At 35.6% G+C, this 26,761-nt stretch overlaps 1 protein-coding gene across 1 annotated transcript in view; it reads left to right on the top strand.

The window, feature by feature from the left end:
- UBL3 (ubiquitin like 3) overlaps positions 1 to 25,250 on the top strand; it is a 70,737-nt gene extending 45,487 nt beyond the window's left edge. Inside the window, exons 2-5 of the mRNA XM_008692191.2 lie at positions 14,119 to 14,227; positions 18,095 to 18,181; positions 21,943 to 22,020; positions 22,327 to 25,250. Coding sequence (XP_008690413.1) covers positions 14,119 to 14,227; positions 18,095 to 18,181; positions 21,943 to 22,020; positions 22,327 to 22,379 — 327 coding nt within the window. The 3' untranslated portion in view covers positions 22,380 to 25,250. The remainder of the gene's footprint in view (positions 1 to 14,118; positions 14,228 to 18,094; positions 18,182 to 21,942; positions 22,021 to 22,326) is intronic.
- The last annotated feature ends 1,511 nt before the right edge of the window (positions 25,251 to 26,761 follow it).

Below are 26,761 nucleotides of genomic sequence, written 5' to 3'. Positions count from 1 at the left end.
GGTCTTGAATATTTAAGGATTCACATAATAGGCCGAGGATAAGTGCCCAATAAATATTTGTTGCATGGATGAGTTATCATACACAGCGTTAAGCATGAGAGAAGGGGGCACAGAATACCCAAGAAGACCAGTTAGCAGATAAGTAGTGATAATGTTCTAAGCTAGGGTGTTGACAGAGGGAATGGGGGCGAGGGATGGGGAAGAATAGATGCAGTAAACACTGCAGAAGAAAAATTAATAAAACCTGGTAACTGGGTAGCTATAGAAAAAATAATTGTGATCAAAATGACATTTAAAATCATATCCACTAGCAGCCTCCCTTTTTGAGGCATCCGTGTTCTTCTTATCTTCTTCTTACTTGTGGATTCATTATCATATTCTCTACCTTAACCTTTACCTGAGTACTTACTTTTCACCTAACAAACAGAACTAAGCTAGGAGAGAAAATGTCAACATACATATGGGCGTGTGTGTGTGTGTGTGTGTGTGTGTGTGTGTGTGTGTGTGTGTGATGGGGGATTGGTGGGGGTGGTGTTAAGGGAGTGCCTCTTACATTGTTGAATTGCTTCTGCAGAAAATCGGGAAAATTGATTTTATTACATTACCTAAGATAGCAGCTTTTATGCCATGGTCATACTTTATAAAACTTTGAAGATGAAGTAAGGACAGTACCTTAGGGATTGATAATTATTCAAACATTAATGTCACGAATATTCTGAAAATAAAAGAAAATCTAATTTAGGAAATGAAAGTGATAGGAACACTGTCATTAGTTCTTGTAATAAGAGGTCCAGAGACTCATTAAATATTGTTCCCAGACTTTTATATCTGTTTTATGGTGTTAGCTGCTCTGAGTTATTGTTGATATAAGTTAGCAACTTCTGAAATTTCTCACATATTCTTGCAGATGGTGTTTAATAGACATGAACATAGGCTATTTCACTGGTTAAAAAAAAAAACCAAAAACATTGTTCAGCATATAGTCCAAGTCCGAGGGTTGTCGTACTTAACTTCATCAATAGAAGATTTCTGTCTTCTGGTTTCTTCATAACCTTACACGAATCTTCTTTATCTCTGAACCCAAGTTTCTAAATTTGCAAAAAAAGTATAATGTGATATTTTCAATGCTCAGTGCCAGGGGTCCTTTAGTTGAATTATTTTTCTGGCAACGATACTTCCTGCTCTTTTCTTGTCCATGTATTCAGATAATTATCTAATCAGTTCATAACAATCTTTCCTGTTTATAAATATTTCTTTTTTTGCTGTTAGTCATTTACTTTTTCCCAGGAGTTCACCTGACCTTTTCCTAAACTATTTTCTTTGTGAACATTTCCCTTTTAGTCGTAATTCGTACTTTATTACTCTGCAGTTCTCTATTTCCCCTCTTTGAAACCATCTGCTATCATTTGTTTTGCTTTCTGTATTGTAATATCGAATGTTTTGATGTTGTTGGCTTTATATTCTGTAACAACTTTTTATGAACAGTCAGGTTTTTGTATGTTTTTTGTTAATGAATAGTATGATGCATTCACCTCCAGTGACAAGCACTCAATGATTGTGTTAATTAACATTCTTAGATAGTATATCCTGCATAGATCTTATACTATATTTTACTGATAATTATATTGAATGTTATCTGCCAGTGTGGATGTATTTATCACACTTGCTTGTTTCATTCCCTGTTTGTTACGTAGAGCTCTGCTGCTAAATAATTTGTCAGCCTAATCCTAAGTAAACTGATAAATTATTAAAGTTTCAAAATTTAATAAATAATAATTAAAGCACACTTGTATTCAAGTAAGAATCCATGAGTATTCCAGAGGCATTAATTTATAAATGAGAACCTCCATATTAAGAGCACATGAGGTCATGGCTATCTGGGGCACCACTAAGTGACAGTATCACTAGTCACAGGTTGATGCAAATTGTCTGTGCAAGCTGAATAGGACTGCAAAGCACAGGCAGCCTGGAACAATTGTTTTCTTCATGGACAGACAAAATGTATTCTTCTTAAATAGGAGAGCTTGCTATCACTTTTGAATAATGAGTTGACTGACAAACATATTGTCAAGAATAGAATGATTTTTTAAATGTCTTTTTCTTTCTTCCCTCTTCAGGGCTACTGTTTTTCATTATCACTGTGGTCTGTTTCAGGGCTTATATTCCACAATAGTTGCATGTGGAAAATAGTGAGTCTATCATCACCTAACTGTAATAGTAAAATATACTAAAATAAATTTTTCTTGGTAATTATTTGTAGATCCACTTCCTGGTTATCCTGTTACTTGTGCATAATCGAAATATTTTAGGAATATTGTCTGTAGTCCGGCATATTCTGATACATTATTCATTCATCTTCCGGCATATTAAGTACCTACTTTTTTTCAGGCACAGTAAATCATATGAGGTTAACTCTATGAATTAATTTAATATGCATTTTTTCTTCTTTTGATCTAAAATGAAGATTTAATTGGGAAACAAAAAACAGCCAAAGGCACCTCATCTCCACAACTGTTCTTGTTGATATAACTTAGCAACTTCTGAAAGAACTATTAAGAAGTTTTAAGATTGATTTACCACCCTTAAAGACCATGATTTAATTGGACAGTTAAGACATATATATAAAATGTATCTTGCTACAATAAATGATATGACATATGATGACCTTATAATTTATTTTGAGAGTAAAAGGGAGCGCTGTTCATCAGAATAGTAATACCACAAATGTAAATCAGTAATGTCCCAGGCAAACAGGGATATAGAGTGGTCACATAGGCTTCAAAGGAGGCATTAGAACTGCATGAGCAGAATCAGGAATTCATCCTTGTGATTCTTGACAGGATAGGATTTTTAATCAATTTATCAATTTGGGTGGAATAAAAATTTGGGTAGGGAAATAGTAGTAGTTGGATTGGACTGAGAAGTGTGGACTATGAACTATGTGATCTTAAGTTACTTAACCTCGGCATCCCTGCTACATGTAGGTGGTAGTACCCAGCTCCTAGGGTTGTATAACAATTAACTGTACACCTCATGCAAAGTACTGTATATTACTTGCAAGTGATCAATAAATGTTAGCTACCTGTAGCACAATGACAAAATTTTAAACTGTTAAAATTGTCTGGCAGTGTGCAAGATCATTTGGAAGTGAGAGAGGCAGCAAAGAGAATTAGAAAGAATTTAGTAACCCGGTAAAGGGAAAATAAGAGAAGAGTAAATGACGCTGAGCCTTCAGGCCTGAGTAACTGGGAGACCAGGAGAATTGAGCAGAAATAAGTAAGTCGGGAGGGATACCTCTTATTGAGGAAGAAATAAGTTTAAACAGATCGATTTGGAAGGGACAGCAGGCCGTCCAGTTAAAAATGATCAGCTGGAAGTTGGAGAAATGAAATTGGTGCCCCATAGAGAATTAGTTTGGGCATGTTACACATAGGTGGCAACTGAAGCCTGGGGGAGGGGTAGATGAAATCTCTGATAGAGTGTTGGGGAAAGAAAAGATTGATGAGGGAACCTTGAAAAGCATGTTTTTGGAGTACAAGAGGAAAAAGAACAACTAAAAGAGAGGGTCAAAAGCAGGAATAGTAGTATTCCCCAAAGTATGTTTTACCAAAAACTAGATCTGTGGGATGATAACAGGTAACATGGGAAAGAAAAATTGGTTCTGTGGTTAAATACTGCAACTATGTTCAAGTTAGATGAATTTGTTTACCCAAGAATTCTCTGGATTTTTAATATGTTAACATACATGGCAAATTCCCAAGACAGGAATATATGAAGCAGTGTTTTGCAAATTCACCTGACCGCTGAACTGTTTTCTCTCCCAGAATACTTCATGGAGGCTAGTGTTTCAGAAAACACATTTGGGAAGTTACAGAAACCCAATGAGGAAAGACTTTTAAGAAGGAAGGAATAAACTGTGTCAGATGTTACAGAGAGATTAAGGAAGATGAGAAATGAGAAGAAGCTATTTAATGTTTTTATTAGGTGGTTGTAAGCGACCTTCAAGATTATGGTTCGGTAGTGTGGCTTCAGTAGGCAGATTTAGAGGGAGTTAAAGATCAGAGTTAGTGATGAGGAAGTGCAGGCACTGGATTTGCATCATTCCATCTCTATTAATTCAAATAAAAAGTGACTGATCGGAATAACTTGGTCATTACTGAATGCTTACGTATCCTACGCATTTTTTTAATCATACGTAATAAAATTGTTATATTTCTAAATAACATGTCCTTTTTGTATCAGAGCTGGAAGGGACTTTTAACAGTCATTTAGGACAGTCCCTCAGAGAACCATTAGTTTCACTTTTATAGGGCAAAGGCACGCATTAAAATTATTTTGTTTTCTAGCCACAGTCATGGCATCAAGTCTAAGCCATTTTCCTCATTAAAAAAAAAAAAAAGTTTATGGAAAAATAAGCCTTTTTAAATGTTTGTTTTTAAGATGTCTATCTTAATGTGAGTTTTAGTCTAATATTGAGACCATCTCTGCGAATATCTTATCCTTTCATACAGCAGTGATGCAAATATTTAATTCAGTTATACTGCAAAAAAAGGTCACTTTGACGTCCTCTAACAATAGGTATAAATAGGTTATTTTAATTACAACTATTTCAACATTTTTATGATAAAATATTATGCCATAAGACTGATAACTGATTTTTCATTACGTGCAAATGAGGGTCCACATCAACGTATTAGGCCCAACAAATTTGCAATTCAGTAAACAGACTTTTTCAGTGGCCTGCCTATGTTAGCCCCACTGCCTCCTGAGGCTGTTGAGTGCTTTATAGAAAATTCTAAGTACTGATTGATTATGTTGTGATCATCTTTGTATCTTCTACAGCATCTAGCCTCATACCTTGTTTACCAGACCTTTGTGTGTTGTTGTTTGAAGTGTCATCTGAAAGTAGAATCAGAGGTCCCTCTTCCCCTTAAAGATTCACAAAGTCATTTTGGCATATGAAAGATTCTGAGAATTTTTGCAGTAAAGAAACTTTGAATTTTTTTGTAAATATTTTTTGGCTTTTAGATTGTAGTAAAATACACATAATATTTACCATCTTAACCATTTTTATACTTTGTGTAAAATGAAATACTTTATTATATCAGAATTACCTAGATGAGATTACTCTCCAACTGTTTTATTACATTTCAATAATTTAAAACATCCAAGGATCAAGATTAATTATTAATAGGAAGTTATTTTTTAAACAAACCATTGTCTTTGTGATCTTAACCATTTTTAAATGTACAGTTCCGTGTACATTTGTAATGCACAATCATCACCCCCATCCCATTTCCAGAACTCTTTTCATCTGGCAGAACTGAAAATCTGTATTCATTAAACATTAACTCTCCATTTCCCTTCTCCCCAGCTCTTGGCAGACACCTCGTTTGAATTTTTTAACCTGGCATTTCCAAATTTATTTTACAGTATGTAAGAACGCTTTTTTTCTCTTAACATTTACTTATATTTCCTAGAAGTTCTATCACTCAGAGAAATAGAATTAGTTTTCAGGTAGCGTGTAGCAGATTGAGGAGTATTTTGTCTCAAAAGTTGTGTGAATCCTAACAGAAAAGCAAGCCCTCCTGGAGTGGCTGTTTGAGTAAGATGTAAGCCCAGTATTTAGAAGGATATAGGGGGAGGTTGGGCGGGTGTTCGGGGAAACACTGAGGTGTGCTAGAACAAACCTTGACCTCAGAGAGAAAACCTGGGCTGTGCTGTTCTGCTTTGCCACTAACTAGCTAGCCACCTGGGGCCTCTTTTCCCTTGTCTATTCCCTGTCTGTGAACTGGATGAATTCTGAGACTCCTTCCAGTCTTAAAATCTTAAAAGTTGAATGATTGAGGAAAACTGTAAAAGGCATGGAATTTAAAGTAGTACTGAGAATTTGATAATAGCATAGAAGAAGTAGGAGGGAGAGAATCTGGGAATTGATACTCCCAGCAAAAAGGCAAGCACTCACCTCAAAGGGAATACAGTGCAAAGCTCAAATAATGGCAAGCCAAGGCAAATATAAAAGGTATAAACATCTAAAAGATTCATCCTGTGTCCTACCCGGTTTTATCGGAGTAGCTAGGTGATTAGAGATGAGAAAATACTACATAGTAGATACTAAAGTAGGATGTGTGCTACTCAAATGAGATATGATATGTAAGGAAAACTTCTGGTGCATAGTTGATATTCAGTAGATATTAATTTCCGTCCCCATGATCTCAGGCTTTTAGCCAAAAAACATACACCATCCTATTTCTATTAATGGGAGATGGGCAGAGAAAAGAAAATTGTCATCCTCATGAAATATGTGAACATAATATTATGAACATAGGAAAAGCTACTCTCTCCCCTCCCCAGTGTCCTCTTTATTGCTTTGCCTTTGCCAGTTCCCTTTCTCCTATCTATAATAGAATATCTTCAGTGCTTGGTTGACAGAAGCAGTTGTACTGAACTGTTGTTCTTAATTAGGTGAGTCATAAGACCTGAAAGTCTTTCTCAAAACAAAGGTTTCCCTAGATACAGATCCAGTGTCCCAGAGAGACTACTTTGGTTTCATTCAAATTCGCCATTTAGTTGATAGTATGTATAGGAAATTAGACCACTACACTTGCATATTGAAATCTGGTTAAAGCAGCTGGTTTGTATCCTGTAGTCAGTTGTTAAAGGGATATAGAACTATAATTCAGTTTCAAAACCAACATGTTTTCTAAGTTTATAGGATTCGGAACGTGGAAAATTATAATTTTAAGAATAATTTGCAAGGTTTCTCTAGAAAATATATTGTTCAGTCTTCACATGGAATTTTAATTTTATGAAAGTCTCCCAAACTTATTTTAAAGTAAATGTGTGTTTTAAAGTATTTAAAGAGAGAGCATTGTATAGTTAGTATAATGTGATCTTCTAAACTAATGATGGTTACGATGATGACAATGATAGATAATTTGTGATAATAGCTAATTAGGCACTGACTGTGTGCCAGGCACCAAATGCCATATAAATTTTGAGCTACATTACTTGATTCTGAGCTGTACTTTAAGAACCCAATGGTTTCTTTGTTTCTTCACTGATGAGGGAAAAAAAATCAATCTACATTTTCTAGAAATCAAGTAGGCTAGTTTAATATTGTTGTTAATTCATTTATGTAACTCAGCAGTTTCTTGTTTGTGTTCAGTGATCAAAAAATAATTTAATGAATAAATAGTTGACAGGTTCATATAATTTAAAAAGCATTAAATATTGCTTTGAAATGTTCTCTACCTACATTTAAAATGAGTTAAATGTTCTGGAAATTCATATTCCAACTAAAATGAGATGTCATAAAAGTTTTACTTGGGAACTTAACCTGGAGAACTGTCTAGCGTCCCCTTTGCCTATTGTTCAGGGTAGGTAAGTGTTTTTACAAATAAAAAGAAATTACACTGAGTTTCTAACCTATAAGGATTTCATATTTCATGTATATGAGAATCAACATTGTGCTGACTACTAAAAAGAATATAGAAAAAGATCCTGTAGCTTCAATCCATCTAGCAGATCTCAGTGTACCTTAGTTTATGTCTCCATAATACAAGTAAATTCATAGATAAGAATGCAGGTGTATTTTCTTAGAAGTTAAAAATCTGTTTCCATTCATGCCTTATATAACTTCTTCATAAATAGGATTGCTGCTTCATTCCAGTGGGGAATAGGAATGCTTTCTTCGCTTCTCTAATTCTATTTTGAAATTCTTTTTCTACTGTTTCTTCAAAAATTTAGTTTCATTATTTCATCTAGGAGGATGAGGCTCGGGAGGATTTGTTTATGCCGGCCCATCTCAAATACACGTAACCCAGAGTGTGTGTGGATCGGGGTGGGGAGTGTGGGGCACAAGCATTCCGTACACAAGAAACAACCTGTGTAAAGGCCTTAAAGGCAAGTAAGAACTTGGCAGTTTTGAGGAGCTGAGAAAAGGTACCTGTGGTTGGACCATAGTGAGGGCAACAGTGGTTGAGAGGGTGATGGAGAACGATATGGAGACCATGGTGAGGAATTTGCTGGGACCACCTGGTTCACTTGACCCGAGTGGTGAACATCAAATATTGTGTTGTTAGCACACCCAGGTTCAAATCTCAGCTTATCCATTTACTAAGGTCTCTAAATTCATTCCTACAACTCAAAAATGGGGTAGTAATACCTGCTTCAGAAATGGGCTAGGTGAGTAGTAACTAAGGGCAATACCCAAGATACAGTAAAGCCACACAATAAATGGCAAGTGTTCACATTTCTCCTTCTTTATTCACTGGGCCATGTAGGCCCTGCTCTGGAATGTCAGACTCACAGGTTCTCCTTCTATTGTTTTAAAAATTCATTCAGCTAATATTTATGAGCACTTAAAATTTTATATCCTGGCTACCCCCTCCCCCATAATTGTGTTTTTATGTCTCTCTCATAGCTTCAAGGTTACAGAATCCTCAAGGGATTTCATATTAAATCTTTTGTAATGCAGGTACCAAGCACAGTGTCTGTTTCAGAAAATGTTTGAATAAATGAACAACTAAAAGAAAATTTATGAAATATATGCATACCATATTTTGGCACTGCAATTGTTTGAATAATTTGTTTTAAATCAGCCCTATGTAAAAAAAAAAAATGAGCACATTTCTCCCTCATTCCATTTTTCTGTAATGTTTAGCAAAAATTCAAAATATGCCATTTACAAATCCATAACTCTAGGAACAAGAAAATATGTTTATCTATTTTAAAATGTATACATCGTCTTAAAATAAGTCACTGATAGACTCATACACTTTTTTCTAGATCAAGTAGCTATTTTCATACAATGTTATTTTTTAAAAAGCATTATTTATCTTCAAATGCAAGTAAGAATAAGACAGACATACAATACCATATAAATTTTTAGCAAGTTGAGCACTAGTTTTTAAAAAAATCTTATTTGGAGATATTGCAGATTCACATGCACTCGTTATAAGAAATAGTACAGAGAAATCCCATATGCCCTTCACCTGGGTCATCTTACATAAGTGTCGTAGAGCCTCACAGCAGGAAACTGACACTGATAAAATCCACAGACTTCATTCAGATTTCTCCAGTTTTTCATGCACTTGTGTGTGTGTGTTGCATTTAGTTCTGTGCAGTTTGATCGCATGTGCAGATTCATGTGACCACTCAGCACAGTAAGAGACAGAGCAGTTCCATCACAGGCATCCCTTGTGCTTCCCTTTTATAGATACAGCCACCCCTCCCCCCTTCCCTCTTCCTAAAACCTTGCTATCACTAACTAACCTGTTCTCCATTCCGTAGTTTTGTCATTTCAAGAATATTATATATTTGGAATCGTATGTAACCGTTTGGGTTTGGCTTTATTTACTCTGTATAATCCCCTTGAGATAAACTGAGAGCTTTTAAAAAGTGGCTTGCAAAGAAAGTCTAACATCTTTCCACTGGCCACTTGGGCTTGCCCTTTAGCAAAAAAGGCAGGAATGAGCACTAACTACAAAGGCAAGAAGGTTCTTCACTCGAATGTGAAGTAGAATACCTCAGTACTCATTTTAATCTTCGGAGACTCAGAGGAGAAGTTGGGAATTCCTTTTCTGCCTTCCTTCCTTCCTTTTTTTTTTTTTAGATTTTATTTATTTATTTGACAGAGAGAACTCACAAGCAAGGGGGGGGGGGAGCAGAATTCCTTTTCTGATCAGCCTGTTCATCTCTTGGTAGAAGACAGTCCTATTTCTTTTCAAGGGCACGGTCCACCTCCATACGTGTCTATTTTACTTCCAAAGACCATTTCAGTTAATTCCATCTTCCATTCTCCCTGTTTTCTTCCTCCTTTTTCATCCTGACAAGTTGAAAACAAATTGTTGTGTGAATTAAGTTCTAGACGAGATTTGTCTAAATTGTTATAATCTGACAAATAGAGATGGCAATTTGACTAAAAACTTTTTTTTTTAAACCTGAAATTACATGCGTAGAAGAGTTCCTGTCATTTCCATTGGCCTTACAGGAAATGATTAAGGTTGCTACCTCACTAGGAGTCTTGTTTGGATTTGTTTTGCCTCAAAAGTAACTATGAAATGTATCATTCATTTGAATGATCTGAACACCATCCCTTGGGAATTTTATTACATAATAGGAGCTCCATCTCATATCAAGTCATTTGGAGTCCTGATTAAGTTTTATTTTTAGACAAGTTATGTACAGGTAGTGCATCACATTTTAAGCTGTAAATAAGAGTTGTTTTTTAATCCATTGTCAGTGTGTCAAGAATTCTAGTACCCCACAAGCAAAAGTTCTTTTAAGGTATTTTATAGATTGACTTAGCATGGCTTCAAAGAAGTAAAAAGATCTTTCATTAATAAATATTTAAATACATGGAACATAATCTTTTAAAGGAAACTAGCTCCCATTTATAGGAATTGCCATACATTTACTGAGAGGAGCTATAATTGACATTATTATTTATCCGAATAAGCTTGAGAAACTTCTTACTATGATATAGGAATAAATAACTACTGACCAACCTGTGTATCCAGATATTTATCTGGGTGATTGCTTTCAAGATTTTTTCTAAAGAAGGCGTGGAAATATAGTGTTTTCCTCCTTTGGTGTTACAGCCCTAAGATACACTTGCCTATATACTGGGGCAGATGTTGCTTCCAGTCTAGGAGCAAGGTTGTCACAAAGAGATAGACATAGGAACAAGTCCAGACTCATCCATTAATCTTCCATATCAATAACCCAGTCTTTAGCTTCATTTGAAAATTAGGTACAATCAGAATTAATTTTACCTTTGAAAATGCCTTACTAAATGGTAGCATTTATATAAACTGTGGCATGTTACTGACAGGATCCAGGGCCTGACAAATTAAGCACTGAGGTATTTACATGTTGGAACTATCCACATGTCCATATGACTACCAAAAAATGATTATTTAACCATTCCCATTCTTCTTTTTTTTAATGATTTATTTATTATTTTTAGAGAGAGGGGAGAGGGAGAGAGAGAATCTCAGGCGGAGTCCCCCTTGAGCAAGGAGCCCGATGCCAGGCTCTGTCTCACCACCCTGAGATCATGACCGGAGCCGAAGTTGAGAGTGAGACCCTTTGACCAACTGAGCCACCTAGGTGCCCCCCATTCCCATTCTGCATACCACACTGCCAGTTGATAAAATGCCCAGAATGCTGAAGCCTTCATTTGAATCTTAGTGCTGACCTTTCCAGTCTACATTTCCACTTATATACTGAAACTAAAGAAACTGAAATATTAGTCCATCAGCAAATATTGAGCACCTACTATATACCGGCTCTTGTACCAGGCACCAGAAGTGTTTCAGGCATCGTTTTACTTTACTCAGCAACTTAAGTTTGTGGGTTTATTGCTGTTATTCTTAATTTGGGACATAAACTTCCTTCTCGAAGCAGTCTTTAACTGTTACCAGTTTTAGATAGCTTTAAATGTAATATTTGATGATTTCTGAGATGTATGTATTTATAGACTTAGAGATTTCATATTTTCTTTTTTCCTACCCAGAGGGTTGATTAGGTTCTCAGTAGATTTTGAAATCTTACCTTGCATCTCATTCTGACTTTATAGCCCAGAGCTCTACCGTGAGTTACAAACCTTAATGTCTTCTGGGGCCAGGCAGGTATCAGAAGTGTATGAAGCAGGCCAGTGTGAATAAGTAGGGATCGGTAGGGTCTGTGTCAAACTTAAAAGTTTGTGTCCCCCTGTAAACATGAAAAAAAAAAATGTTTTTAAACCTGTCCAACACAGCCAGAAGCCAAGTTTCCAACATTCTGAAAATTCAGATGCACATAAATTCTTTAGACCATTGATTTTGAAATGCAAAAGTGAAATATCCATTTGCTGGTGACAGTGATATATATTAGTTTTAAAATAAGAAATGCTGGGAACTTTGCTCCATGAACCCATTTATGGTGTGAGGGTGTGTTTATTATTTAGTTTAATATATTGTGGACACCTTTGCATGTCAAATCATATAGATCTATACTTCCTGTTGTTTAATAACTACAGATTTCCATAGTAAGGGTATACCGTCATATATTTTTCCATTTCCATATTGATGGATAGTAGGGAAAATCTGAAGTACGCCTTGGCATTGTCTTTGCAGATTTGAAGAATTAAGTCTCCCCCCTTTTCCTTTTGTTTTAAATATTATAATTTGAATGAAAACCCAATAGAAATTAATTTTAAACTTAAAAGATGATTCTGAGAAAAAGATTCATATCATTTACATGACTCTTAGGAATCTCAATTTTAATTATATTTTTTTTCTCATGAAACAAGCACACGTGGCTGAACCATTATGAGGGGCATAATTTCTTGGGCATTAATGACTAAAGGACCCTTATACAATAATATGAAGCCATTAAAGGATTCCATATAAATTCAAAGTATATAGTATGTATTTATCAATATTCACATACAAAGAGACAGCTATAAATAGTGGTGTATATCTGAGAACTAAAATTCATATTGTAGAGATACTGCATTCCTTGCTTTAAGAATCACTCATTACTTATTTGTTATAGGAAATAGTGGTGCTTTCTTAAAATGTAATCATTCTTACAAAATTACTTGAATTTTGTTCAGATGGAACTTAAGTTTCTGGATTGTATTACTTATTTACAGCAGTAGGATTTTATCAGATCTCTTCCCGTATAACACTCTTTGGTCTAATTTCAGATCTCATTCTGGTTAAGAAAGGAGTGTTTCACCTGGAGTATAGATTTCTTTTTCTTTTATCTTCTAAAAAGCTTTTTATGGAAATATAATGCACATACAGTTAGAATATAATTTTTAGTATGGAATCTAGTTCTCCTCCATCTAATATGGGATCCAGTCACATCCCAGTAAATGAGGAATTGTATGCTTAGCATTTTTCTAAAGGAGATATTTTATAACTTTAGGTACATTTTCAAAGTGCTGAGGCACTGGGAATGGCGTTGGCCGTGTTGGTGGTTGATAGTGAATCAGTGACCTGGTCTCTCTAAATGGTGCTGTGGTAGGCACCAATTTATTCATTTCAGACTTGGCCATCTTAAAGATGTTCTGGTATTTTTTTTGGAAGAAAAAAGTATTGGTAACTGAAGAAGAGAGCTTGGCTAACCTGGGACCAGGCACAATTCAAACTGGTACAATGACATTCTCTGTTCTTTATATATAAAGAAGCTGGGCTAGTCCCAGGACTCAGCTCTGGATTAGACCCAACTTTTGGGAAGGTCTTATTTGCTCTCTTAAGAGAGGCCCAGAAGTATAGAAAATTCCGCTTGCATTTCTGTAATTTACAGGGAAATGAGTGATGTCATGGTTTTTAAAAATAAAATCAAGTTAATTATGGATAGAGAAAAAAATTAAGAAGTGAACATTTAGAAATGTTTTACAAAAGGTATAAACAAACATATTTACTTGGAAATGTAAATTCATTGGACCTCAAAAATTTTAATTCCATTACTTACCTTAGGTTATTCACTGAGGTTGAATCTATGTCCTTTGTCACACACAGCTCCTCGTCTGCCCTCCCAAAATAAATGATCATGCATTTGGGTTTAACATAACGACTATTATCGATTCTTCCTTTAACCTTGATAAGTTCTTTCTTGTTTCTAGTTAATTTGTTTAGGTTTGAATAATTTTTGTAGGATAGAAAGTTATATATAATTTATTGTTTCCCCTTTATTTTTTCTAAGTAGCTCATCAACTGAATTTTTCTTCTGTTTAGTGATGTGACCTGTAGCGTCACCACTTTTGTTAGTTTTTCAGTGGAAAATATGTATATTAAAGTAATAGTGATAACCTATAAAGTCCAACTCTGAACATTGTTGGAGTAGTTAAATATAAAAGCATAATGAATTTTGGTTTTCCTCTGTTTGTTTATTAAGGCAAACATATCCGCCCCCCTATATATATTAAATAATGGAAATGAAGTCATATGGCAAATTCTCATTCTTTAAAAAAAAAAGTCTTCATAAAAATTTAAATAAATAAAAACCAGAAAATGGCATTAGTAATAATTTAGAGTGTGATTGAAATGAAAAGCCTAGGAGTCATTTTTTTACTTTCAAAATTTCAAGATTTATATTAAAAGAATCCTTGTCTTCTTTCAGATAAATTTGCGCCTCATCTTGGTAAGCGGGAAAACAAAAGAGTTCCTGTTTTCTCCTAATGATTCTGCTTCTGACATTGCAAAGCATGTGTATGACAATTGGCCAATGGGTGAGTGGTGTTTTCTCTTGAGAATGAATGTTAATTCTTTATACCCTACCTTGTTTCACAAACATTTTGAAAAAGTTGTAAAGATTTAAAAGAAAAACAAATAATTGAGGCATTAGTCTTGACAGTTAAAGGGGAAGGAGCACTGTATCCAGCCCTAGATTTTGTTCTTCAGCTAACCTCTTGGCATAGGGAAGGAGCCAGTATGCAAAATCTGTCCTTGCCTTAGAACCCTTTTAATGTGAATGAAAAGTGTTTTTTGAAAGAAAAACACAAAGTAGCTAACACATGCACACAACTTTCATATCAGTAAATCTGTTTATCCCAAAACACAAAGTAAAAGGAAAGAAAAACTCTTTTTAACAAATTACAATGCATTCTCATTGGTCTATCTATAACCTATTTAAAATTGAGTTTGACACGAAGTTAATTTCTAATTCATGTCACTTCATGTGTCCTCTGAACTACAAGAGCGAGAAGGTATAAAATCCATTTATACATTGCATTTTCAAGCTAGTAGTATCCATGACAAACAAAATTTGAGGGAGTTGGGGAACGGTATTCCTTCCTTTCTCTGATTCTTTTCCAGGTAATAAGGCTTTGTCTTGCCATCCTAAAGTGAAAATTTAGCTTGTGGTTTTTCCTTTGAACTTTCCCGAAGTCATCTTTGTCCTTTTTAGGGCATGTATTATAGTAATATGAATGTTTCAGCTGATTTAACTTAATTTTACTAGCCAAAGCAATTTGGACTTTTAAAGGACAAGACTCATTTCATCAAAGAACCCAGTATATTCAAAATGAATCAATCAGATCAGTGTTTCTCAACCTTAAATAATATATGGAACTCCTGTAGAGGAAAAAATTCTTGTAGATTTCCTAGTGCTGACTTAAATTATTTTTATTACAGTGGTTTTTTTTTTAGAGTTGAAAACATAAAACCCAATTAAGATGCTTTATCCTTATTAACTCATACACAACCATAAAACTAAAACAGATCTAAAAAAATGCAAATGTAACTCTAAAAGCAATAATGTTCAAATTAACAACATTAGTGTCAGATGATATATTTTTGCTAAAAGCAGCTCACTGCTTGCACCATGAATGTAGTACTGTTGAGTTTGGCATCCCTGTGCTCCTGCTTGCTGTATGAGGACCCAGTTACCTGCAGATTCACCACAAAACCTTCATTCACACAGTGTACGCAGCTGTCAGTTAGCCTTCACTTTAGCACGAATGCATTGTTTATGTATTTAGTCAACCTCTGTTCTGTTCTTATTCGCCTCTTGACTATTAAAAAGTACTGCTTGGCGCCAGTACAATCATAAACTGCATATGTGGGCAATAAATCCCAAGACTGTACTTGGTTATAAGGTGATTATTTGAAATATCTAGATAATCTCTTCCAGATTATCATTAAAATGAAAACACGATTTAAAAATTCTTAAGGAGGACTTTCAGAACCTAAGAACATGGCTCTATCGTTCGTGAACTCAGGATTCATAGACATGCATTTAAGAAACACTGATTTGGACAAATACTTTCAAATGACTGGATCTTTCTTCCATTGAAAACCAAGGGACTAGTCAATGTTAGTTCCTAAATCAGGCAGGGACTAAAGCAAAAGGTTGGAGGTAAGGTAAGAAGGAATTTCAGAAAAGCTGAAGCAGACTAAACTTGGGGCTCTTAGAATATGGGATTTTCCTCATAGCCAGGTGCGACAGTAACTATCACTAGGAAAAGCATTTTTAAATACCTAATAGTGATGTTCTACTAAATATGACCTAGGAGGTTACTTTTGTGATTTTGGGAAGAGAGGGCAAAGATCGGTTTTGACACCTGTGGTATTGTAGAAAATACAAAAAAGGGCAGTTCCTTTCAAAAATTTATTTTTGGGGGGCAGCATTATAACTTGTGGGGAAAAAAAGTACTTTTACCTTCATAATTGTTTGACTTAGATATTAAAATTACTTTTAATTCCTTAAAAATCCTGATTAATAGTAACCGAAGGCAGGAGTGAAGTACAGGTGTTTGCCATAAATAGTGTCCCAAATGAATGAACCAGCCATCTACCAGCGTTGGAAATTGATTGCATCAATCCCACATTACTTATTTTCACACACAGTTTTTGAGCCCAGCATTTCCTAAGTTTGCCTCTTCTACCCAGCCATTTTAGACAATGCAGGGAATAAAAATGAATACAAATCAATTTTTATTTTATCTAAAAAATTTAAATTAGCAATTTGGTTCTACATTTTATCTCATAATAGGTCAGCAAATGTAAATATTTGTTGGTGCTAATAATGAAAGTATAGTAAATATTAAATCAGTAGAAGAAAACACTTGGTGCAATATATTTTTGGAAAGAGTTTTCCTTGGTCTACTCTTAGGCAGTTTAGTGGAATACAGTTATTGGTGGAATAGGTCTTACCAGCTCAGAGGTCCAAAAAAATACCCACTAAATATATGTTACTAGTTGCTGAAATTCCTCCTTAAAGCATTATTCTACTGTAGGGCTCTCTCAATTTCAGATCCTCTGCGAGGGAAAGGTAGAGAGCATATTAAACCCAGTGAAGTCTGTGGAAATCACAACACTGTATGAAATAATGAAGTATGTAGCTTCAGGTTTTTGCATCTCAAAAAAAAAATACTTAAAGATTTTTAGAATATTTTTTTTCCAGTGAATTAGACACGGTCATTTGTCTTTATATATATGGACACTTCCCTCTTGATGAGAAATAGTCTATTAAACAGTAATTTTGGGAGCAGTGAATTCAAAGTAATCCATACTAAAGTGTTAGAGGCTCAGCTGATCTTTCTTCTAGAAAAAGAGGGACCTGGGAGCACTTGTGTCAGAAGGCAACAGAGGCATGCAAGTGGGGGAGGACGGCCTGGGAAACAAAGCACCAGGGGCTAGAGAAGAAGGGACTCCGATTCATTTCTCCTGTCCCATTTCTGTTGTGCTGAGTCAGTGGGAGGCACACTTTTATCAAATTCACATTCATCATTTGAACACTCAAAAGGAAAAGTGCTCTGCTTACCTCTTTTCTGTCACTTCTCTTTAGGATATTTTAAACTCATCCTTGTATTGACAGATCCTGATAATAGGAGCTTCTTTAGGAAACAAACACATGATATAAGAATTCTTGAGAAAGATGATAATGGAATTCTCAAGTCTTTGTCACAATCAGAGCTTAAATTATTCTATCTACCAGCTAGTGAAATCACTAACCCTGTACCCTACCACAGTATCAGTGTCCTTAAATCATTATTTTAACAGAGTAGTATTCCATATTTCACTATAACATAAGTTGTACACAAAATGAAATATTCTACCCATTCTACTCACCAGTTTTTTAAATTTTCTTTATGTACTTTCCTAGCATATTTGTGTAGTACCTTCTAATATATGTTATTTTTCAGGTTTCTTCTTCTGAATATTTTGGGTAAAGTGAACTTAAAGTTGTATCTTCTGTAATGTTTATCACTTGGCTTCAGAAGACAAAGTAATAAATCAATACTATCCAAAAGTAAACATTGTTAATTTTTTTGTTATTTTAAAAATTTGTGTTCTCCAGTTTTACTGAGGTATAATTTTTTTGTTCTCTGTATCAGTATATTAAAATCTTTGTTAAACTTATTGTCTCCAGCTTCAAATATATATTTTAGCAGGTAGAAATATTAGAACATTATAATATTCTCTGTTAATTACCTGAAATAGTAATTAATTTTCAAGTGACATTTCTCTTTACCTAGGATTAGATTTTTCCCAACTCACTCATTTTAATCTTTAAACTTCAGGACTATAAACAATGCAATAATACCTTAACTCTGTCTTGAAATACACCTAACAAGGTCACTGCTTCTTTTCAGACTGGGAAGAAGAGCAGGTCAGCAGTCCAAATATTCTCCGACTTATTTATCAAGGACGATTTCTGCATGGAAATGTCACATTAGGAGGTAATAGTCACCTTTATAATGGGATTTAATGTCCTACTCATGGCAGCGGCATTCATTTGTTTGTTTCAATGCCGTTGGCTGATCTTACAAAAAAAAAGTATTATTTCAAACTCACGAATTCTGCCTATTTTGGTAACTCTACTTTTTTTACATACTACATTCTGTTAAATTTCATTTTAGCACTGTGACAAGTGTTTACTCCCTTATGAAATAAACTCTATTTCATTAGACGTAGGAATCCATACCTATTATTTTGTAAATGTAATTTTATTGTACTTCTGGATAATATAAATTAGATGTAGTATTTTTAAGTTAAAGCCAGACACACAAAGTAGGCAAAGTTTATGATAATTGGTTTTGAGTTTGACTCTGTTATAATTGCCCATCGTGAAGAACAAAGGTAAATGAGTTATGTTAGAGAGACCGCGTAGTGTAGGCATTAAAAGAGCAGATTTAGAACCGGGTTATCCTAGTTGTATCCTGGCTCCACTGCTTCCTGCTATGTAATCTTGGGGAAGTTACTTAACTTTCCTCAGTGATAAAGTGGGCTAACAGTAGTGCCTACCTCCTAGGTTAAGAGGGTTACATTATATATTCAAAGCACTTAGAACAGTGCGTGGCACACACTAAACACTTCTTCGGTATCACTGCTCTTTATATGTGATTGGAGAAATGTAGCTCAATAGTGCCCCCTTATGGGCACCTTCTCTACCATCAGCAAGGGTTGTTTCGTTTTTAGTACCTGTGTTTCAAATATATTCTGATAATGAGAAATTTGTAGGCAAATGAAGTGATCTACTTTAATATTTCTGTTTAAATATACTCTGACTTTTTTCCTCTAAACCCGACAGTGTAACGATCAATATATCTGGGTGTTTGATAAAGATTGAAAAACATTCAACTATGTGGTTTTTTTGGTCACAGTTTTTCTTTTTAGTTTCCCTGTGTTCTTGAATGTGAATAATAAAGGAGACAGTACACAGGGTCATGGTAACCATCTTCAAACACTTGAATGGCTAGTGTGGAGAAGGCATAGGCTAGCTTTGCATGGCTTGAGACTTGCTCTGAGTTAGACTGAGGACCAACAGCTGGGAATCAAAAGCAGACAGATTACTATTCAATACAGGAAAGAATTATTTGAGCATGTCAAGCTGCCTAAAAAAAGAATAGACCACTGAGGGAAAAGAGTGAAACCCTTGTTATTGGTTACATACAGGCCATGGCTGGGGTTCATTTTGTGGGTGGTTAAACCTGGAGACGTGGGCATTCTTTGCCAGTCTTACAATTTTGTGGTTCCAGTAAGTTTCAGGTTTAATTATTTTTGTTACCAAGTTTCGTAAAACATAGCCCTGAATCCCTTTTTTTGAGTTATAACCTTTTAGTTCCATAGAATTTCAGTCTACTAAAGAAAAGGTGTGATATCAGTCTTAACTAAGGATAAAGAAGATACGCTACAAGTTTGACACTCAATACACTGCAGTTCATCCTTTCCTAAAATGTGGTGGAGACTGTGACATTCAATCAGAAATCAGCCGGGATACTTATTTTGAAATGCAGATTTCTGCATGCTGGCTAGTTGGAGGAGAGCTCTCTCTGTCTCTCTCCCTCCTTTTCTCCCTCCCTCTCTCTCTCTTTCGGTCTCTTCTTCCTTCCCTCCCCTTCCCCCTTTCTTTCCCCCCTCCCCTTTTCCCCATCTCCCAGTCTACTACTGAATTGAAATCCTGGATGATTTTTATGTGAGGTTGAAAACTCCTGTTCTGGGGGCACCTGGGTGGCTCGGTCGGTAAAGCATCTACCTTCTGCTCACAGGTCATGATTCCAGGGTCCTGGGATCCAGCCGAGCATAGGGCTCCCTGCTCTGAGGGAAGTCTGCTTCTCCTCTTCTCCCTCTGCCCCTCCCCCCCAACTTGTACTCTCTCTTGCTGTTTCGCTTTCTTTCTCAAATGAATAAATAAAATCTTTAAAAGAAAAAAAGAAAACTCCTGTTCCAGATATGGTACAGAGTCATAGTAGAAAGCAGAAGCACCTCCACGGGAAAGAAAGCCTTTTAAATTCTCGTATCCTTCTTCCTTTCCCTTCTTTGGTACTGTTAGCATCTATATCTGCTATTTCCAGTTAAAGTTCAAATGGAGAAAAAAAATAGTAATCCCCATCAATCAAATTTGTAGTTTCAAATGGTAAGCCACTCAGCAGCTTTCCAGGCCTGTCCACACTTCTCTAAATGTACATCTCCGTTCACTTACCTGTTTCCTGAGCTCTGTCTTCCTTGTTTTCTCAAAAAGATGATGATGATGAGGTAGTATTTACTGCATGTTTTCTTTGTGCCAAGCCCTGAACGAAGCGCTTTCCATGGATTGTTTCATTCAGTCAATACAGCTGTAAAGGGCAGGTGATAAAATTACTGTCTCCGTTTGGGTGGAGAAAACTGAGGCCGGGGGAGCAGGTAAATGAGTCGCTCATGACTCAGCTCACATTGGCAAGTAGTGGAGATGTGATTTTCAACCCGGATCTGGCTTACTAGAGTCCAGGAGATGATAGGCGAGTGATATGCAACTCTAAGTTCAGTCAGTCTTTCCCAGTACGCTTAGTGAAAAATTTTATAATATAAAGTTTTGCTTGCATTTTCATGTTAAATCGACCCTGGGAGATTATCCAAAAAAGGCCCTCCTCTTATTCCATCAGAGCACATGTATTAATGGGCCATCATACTTCATTTGAACTTGAAGAGTAAAGAGAATAGACCAAATAATGGCTGGCCGACTTTAATAAGATGGAAACTCACCTTGATTACATGAAATATGAATAATATTGGAGATATTTAAGACTCTTTTTTAATCTACATGTTAACCATCATCCTTTGGAGCAAGATTTAAAAAGTAGGTAGCAGGAGGGTCGTACTTGCTAAGTAATGGTCTTAAGCCCACCTTGAGTTTGTAGTTAGTGAAGAGAAAGTAGCTCTGGATGTTGGAACTAAATCATCTCAACTATGGAAATAACCTTATAAGTTAGTTATACTGGCTGCTTTTAATTTTATACACAGAATAACAAAGAGATTCACCATGAAACTTAATGTCTGTATTTGCTTAAGTGGTACATGGGTGCATGGTGTGTATTATGTTATTCTATGTCTGAAATATTTTATAAAAATTTTTTTATTATGAATGAGAAAAGTCTTTTAAGACCTGATTAGAAAACAGTGATTATTAATAATGCCAAGATAGTGATTCTCTTAAAGTAACCTTTTAAAGAAAATTATTTTCTCATTGAATAATATAGGGTTGAGAATAAATATTTAAAATTAAGTTTGTTTGTTCTATTTCTACATTATAGCGGCCTGTTCAGTGCAGTAATTTTATTAGGTGACTGCATATATTAGATAATTAGATTCAGAAACAAATGTCTCTTAATCTAAACTTTTCCCTAATCTAGAAAAGGTATTCTCAAAAACTTCTTTTAGTTCCTTTTCTCCTCTGAAGGTTATCTCCAGTATTAATTAATTACGAATTTTCTCTTGTCCCCTTCCTTCAACAGTATGGATATTGGTGTCAGACTAATGGCTCTAGCTGGGCAGAGTAATTTCTGAGTTGTTTCTGATAATATGAACCTAATTTCATTTTGTAAGAGATGCTCTGACCGGTAGGAAGTGCAGTCTGTTGAGGAGGTCCTACAAAAAGCAATCGGTTCTTTAAATGGTTTCAGTTCTGATTAGTGACTGTAGGTCAGTATATATGTTGACAGACTATCTTCTGCTTTTCCCATAGCATTAAAACTTCCTTTTGGCAAAACAACGGTGATGCATTTGGTGGCCAGAGAGACATTGCCAGAGCCGAACTCTCAAGGTAGGCCGCACACTGCAGAGGCTTCTCACTCAAGCCATGGAGACAGGCACTCAAAAATGGTTCTGTGTCTTTGGACCTTCTGAGGGAAAGGAAGTTTTCATTGTTTATGAACAGAGCTTGTTAAGCAAATAACCAGACATCCTGGAAACAGGCTATAATTAAAACAGGCTATAATTATAATTATCGCTTTTTAATTAAAAAAATTGTGAACATTAAAAAAAACTCTTATTACGTTTGGATGCCCCCCTCCTCCCTCCCCCTGATTTGAGCATTTTTCTAAACAAGGCTTTTCTGCATTTTCTCCAGGTCAGAGGAATCGCGAAAAGACTGGGGAGAGTAATTGTTGTGTAATCCTGTAAACACTGTCTGCTATGTGTGCTGTGATGTAGTCTTTGTCTTTCATGCTGCTGGGACGGAAGAGACCCAGCATTGCTTCAGAAACCCTTAGGAATGAGTCCGCCTATAAATCCATGGAAGTGAATGATCTCATGAACACGGTCATCTTCTCTCATCAAAGTAAAAAGAACCAAGAACATTTTCCACTACGATTTTTTATTTCTAGTATCTTTGTTTATGTTGAGCAGTTTTAAAATATATTGGTTTTTGAATGCTGTCCATCTCCAGGGGCAAAGTTAACAAGTTATCTTTCCTAGCGGAAGCCATTTTGCTGCCACAGAAATTTTCATCACCAGAACTAACAAATCAAGTGTTTCAAATATAGTTTGCACTAAAAAAGATTGACGTTATTTTCTTCATCAGCAGAATGTACAACATGGCTTATGGCACCTAGAAATGCTCAGAAGTACAATATTCCACCCTGGAAAACACTCAGCAGTTAATGAAGTTAATTAGTGGGCCAACTGGAAAGGGAAAAATGGAAAAGAAACTGAAATGTTGGGTGGATTCTATCAGAGTCAGCCGTGGTGGCCGCACTGGCACAGAATACAAAACTGAGTGTGACTATTTTCACTGCAACAAATGAAAAGACAAAATGTGCCTGTTGTTTAAAGCACTCAGTGGAGAGCTGATGACACAAATTGCTTTTCCTTTCACACATGCACTCCTCAGTCACGCGGTCACCGAGTGCTTGTCCACACAGCACAAAAGGGGTGCGAGTGCGCTTCCTAGCCTTAATGGGGGAGGGTCAATTCCATACTCGTAGACTTGCATTGCCATGCAGAGATAATAGAAAACCTCATTTACTCATCAGTTTTATGTATTTGAAGATCAGCAAATTGAATTTTTCCATAATTATTGCTCGTCTGTAACTGTCCAGTGTCACATTCATTAGAGTTCAGATGAATTCTTAAAATTAAAATAATTCTCCACAGTAACTAATTTTGTTTCTTTATGTAGTTTGCATTTGGTATTAGTGCTTGCAATTGAATTAAAATCAAAAGCTGACTTTTAAGGCATATTACATGATTAAGGATGCCATTCTTTTGTTTTGTACCAATAATTTAAAAATTGATATGCTAAAACAATTTGCACAGCACTAAAGCATGAGCTAGTTTCATCTAAACCTGTAAAAATATAAAAGATTTTATATTTTTTCACTGGGAAGAAATTCTTCCTGGATGAAATTACAAATATGTGTAGAATATATTTAATAAAAAACTTATAAAATACCTAACTATAGAACTTAAATATAGATTGGCGTGTAGTATATAGAACAATATTCCATATAAATAACTTTAGCCTTTATAAAATGAAGTTGCAGGCTGACATTATGTTCTATAAGTGTCCATGGCCCTTAAAAACATTCAGTGTAATGGTTTCAGATGGTCAGCTTTGTCTAAAGGTAATCAGGTTATTTTATTGTCAGTGCTTTGATGAAAGGCTTTATATGCAGTAGATCTACGAAAATATTGTTCATACTGATCAGAATTAAATTTGTATAGAGCAGAGTTTTAAAACGAATGTAAATAGCACTAAACATTTTCTTTCTGCAACCTGTACTTATAGATTCTTTCTGTAAACTGAAAAAAAATATCCTAGTGCATTTCAGTGGTAATTGTAAAGGTCTTGATTAAGTCAGTTATTGTTTAAGCACCGTCTCATCCTTGTTAAAATTTGTTTTCTACTTTTATTTCTGAATCTTTAAGAAATTTGTTTAATATTCTATTGTTAATTTCAGGAGTATTCAGAGTGTATCTTTGATATTTAACCTGGTTAATTTGTGCACAGAACAACAATGGATAGCATTATGCAGTCTCTGTTATCACTAAAATGTTGTACTCGACTGTTAAATATTTATATGCTTTGTTGACTAGCTGAAATGTGAATTCTGTTAGTGTTGACTGAAGAGAAATCTGATAGTTACTTAATTGGGCAATTAAGCCATTTATGGCTCTATTCTTCTTTTGTAAAACAAACTACTGGTAATTATTTTTAATACTTATTTTAATTCTAATTACTCTTCTGTCTTTCCAAAGTTAAAGACTATCAGTTAATTATGATTGAATTTTTATGATGGTTTAAAAAATAATTCTCTAATGGTTTTCAGTATATTTTTCTGTGTTCCCATGTTATAAATTTCCCTTTTACAAGACCTCAATTTAAAGTTTGCAAAATGGATAAAACGGTTCATTAGTAGAGAAGGAATTATGTCACTTAATTACTGATAGCATTGTTGTGCAAAATGGAAAAAAAATAGCAGTAAAATTATATACTGAAAACACCAAAAATTTAGATGCCTTAATAATATATCCATGAAAATACTCAACTATCCCTTTGAAAATAGTTCCTTGGACTGCCTGAGGTTAAAATATGATTAATCATATCCAAGGCTACTATCGAAGATCCCTCTGCCACAAATAACAGCTCACTTACCGAGAGGTAAATGCTGCATAGATCCAATAATGTAAATAAAGCCTGAATTATGGGCCTGTGACCCTGCCCGGCGCTTGGTATCTAACTCACCTCTTTTACCTAAATTATCCTCGACTTGGTTAAGTGTTCTGGAAGAGGCAAAGCTTTTCTTCTTTATTAAAACCTCAGCATGTCTCCTTGATCTGAATTATTTGCTTTCTGTTCAAGATAGGTTGTATCTTATCCTATCATGAAAAATAGAATATCTAACATCGCCAGTCACATTAAATGAGGTTTTCTCATAACAAACATTTATCCTTAGTTTTATGTCATCTTGACCAATGTTGCAGTGATTTCTGTTAGCTGATTGTGTAAACAATGTTTAATGTGAAAAGAAATTAAAACTTTCTTCATCTGTTGTAGAATATTTTCTTCTTTTAAACGACTTCTATTTGTAATTTTGGTGTATTTCCCTGTTCTTTGTCTCTGCTGCTTTTCTCTTTTTTCCTCTTCAATTTATTTGATTACATTCTCCAGTAAAATCACACTGCGCCAGCCTTTATTCTTTCATTTTAGCCAAAATCAAAGAGAAATGACCAATCAGAATTTAGCATGCCTTCACTCCGTCCTTATGGGCATTGTCACAGGCATGTCTTCAGTTTTTTTCCATTACCATTTTGTAATAGAGTCACTCGTTAGCTGAACAGCAAACGGCGGGGGGTGGAGGGCTTGAGAGAGGAGTATATAACCTAGAATTTTGGCCGAAACAGAACTGCAGGCCGCTGGCTGCTGTCTAAGCAAGGTCTCCTGGCCTGGGGTCAGTGGGCTTCTTGGCTGTGGCAGCAGGGGACCACTATGACCCCCGCCCCCTACCCCAGCCTCCTGGTGCGCTTTCTTCCCAAGACTATAACACACGTGAAGCTTTTTTACAGACTTGGTGGGAGGGGCTTGGCTTCCAGAGTTCACCAGCAAAATTAAGTGAGGAACATGTAATAGTCAAGTTTAAACCAGCACTAGAATATGAAAACCTTTCACTTATTTGATGGTCTTTGACAATGCTGTCAAATGTTCATCCTTTAATATTATTTTGTATGTTCTGCCCGTTTTTCAAAATCACAACTTTGAAGAAATACAGCGTAGGGGCGCTTGGGTGGCTCAGCTGGTTAAGCGGCTGCCTTTGGCTCAGGTCATGATTAGGATCCTGTTCGACCTGCTTCTCTCTCTGCACCCTCCCCCCCAAAGCTCGCTTGCGCTCTCTCTGTCTGAAATAAATAAAATCTTAAAAAATAAATAAATACAGCGTAGACCTAGGAAATCAGCAGTGGAGAAAAGGGAATGTCAGTCTCTCCTATGATCGAACCAATGAGAGGTAAACACACACATACGTTTCTTAAAAAGTCTTTGATTTGTTTTTGAGTTGTGAGAATCTATCTGCGTTTAAAGTACGGTTATTGTGTGTTCAGACATTCATTATCTGATTTTTATTGTTGACACTTCTTGAGCCATATTTTGGTGTGAAAGAAGTCTTCAGTGTGTTAAGAGAAACTATTCAAATAACACGAGGGGACGGAATCCGGAGGGGACGAATGACTGACCATAAGTGGTCCTGGAACCTTAAGGTTCCAACTGGTGCTGCTTTGAGACTGTCCAGACATTCCATGTAACAATACAGTTGGGGGGATTACTCAGTTTCTGTTGTCTGTCCGATAAGATAATTTCCCCAGCAATCTGGAGCCTGGCTCAGGCCCCCGTCCTTATCTCTGTGTCCTCTGGGGACATCACTTAATGACTTCCTCGTGTTTCTCGGAAGCACTTTTTAAACTCTGATCATTTTAACAGTCCATTTTGACTGCTACTCAGTCCTCAGATTTCAGAATACCATGAGGGTATCTGGACTTTGGAGTCAGGCCTGGCTTCAAGCTGGTGACTT

Source organism: Ursus maritimus, unplaced genomic scaffold (genome assembly GCF_017311325.1).
Source record: "Ursus maritimus isolate PB19 unplaced genomic scaffold, ASM1731132v1 scaffold_10, whole genome shotgun sequence".
Lineage (NCBI taxonomy): Eukaryota > Metazoa > Chordata > Mammalia > Carnivora > Ursidae > Ursus > Ursus maritimus.
This window is presented reverse-complemented; position numbering and strand designations above follow the sequence as displayed.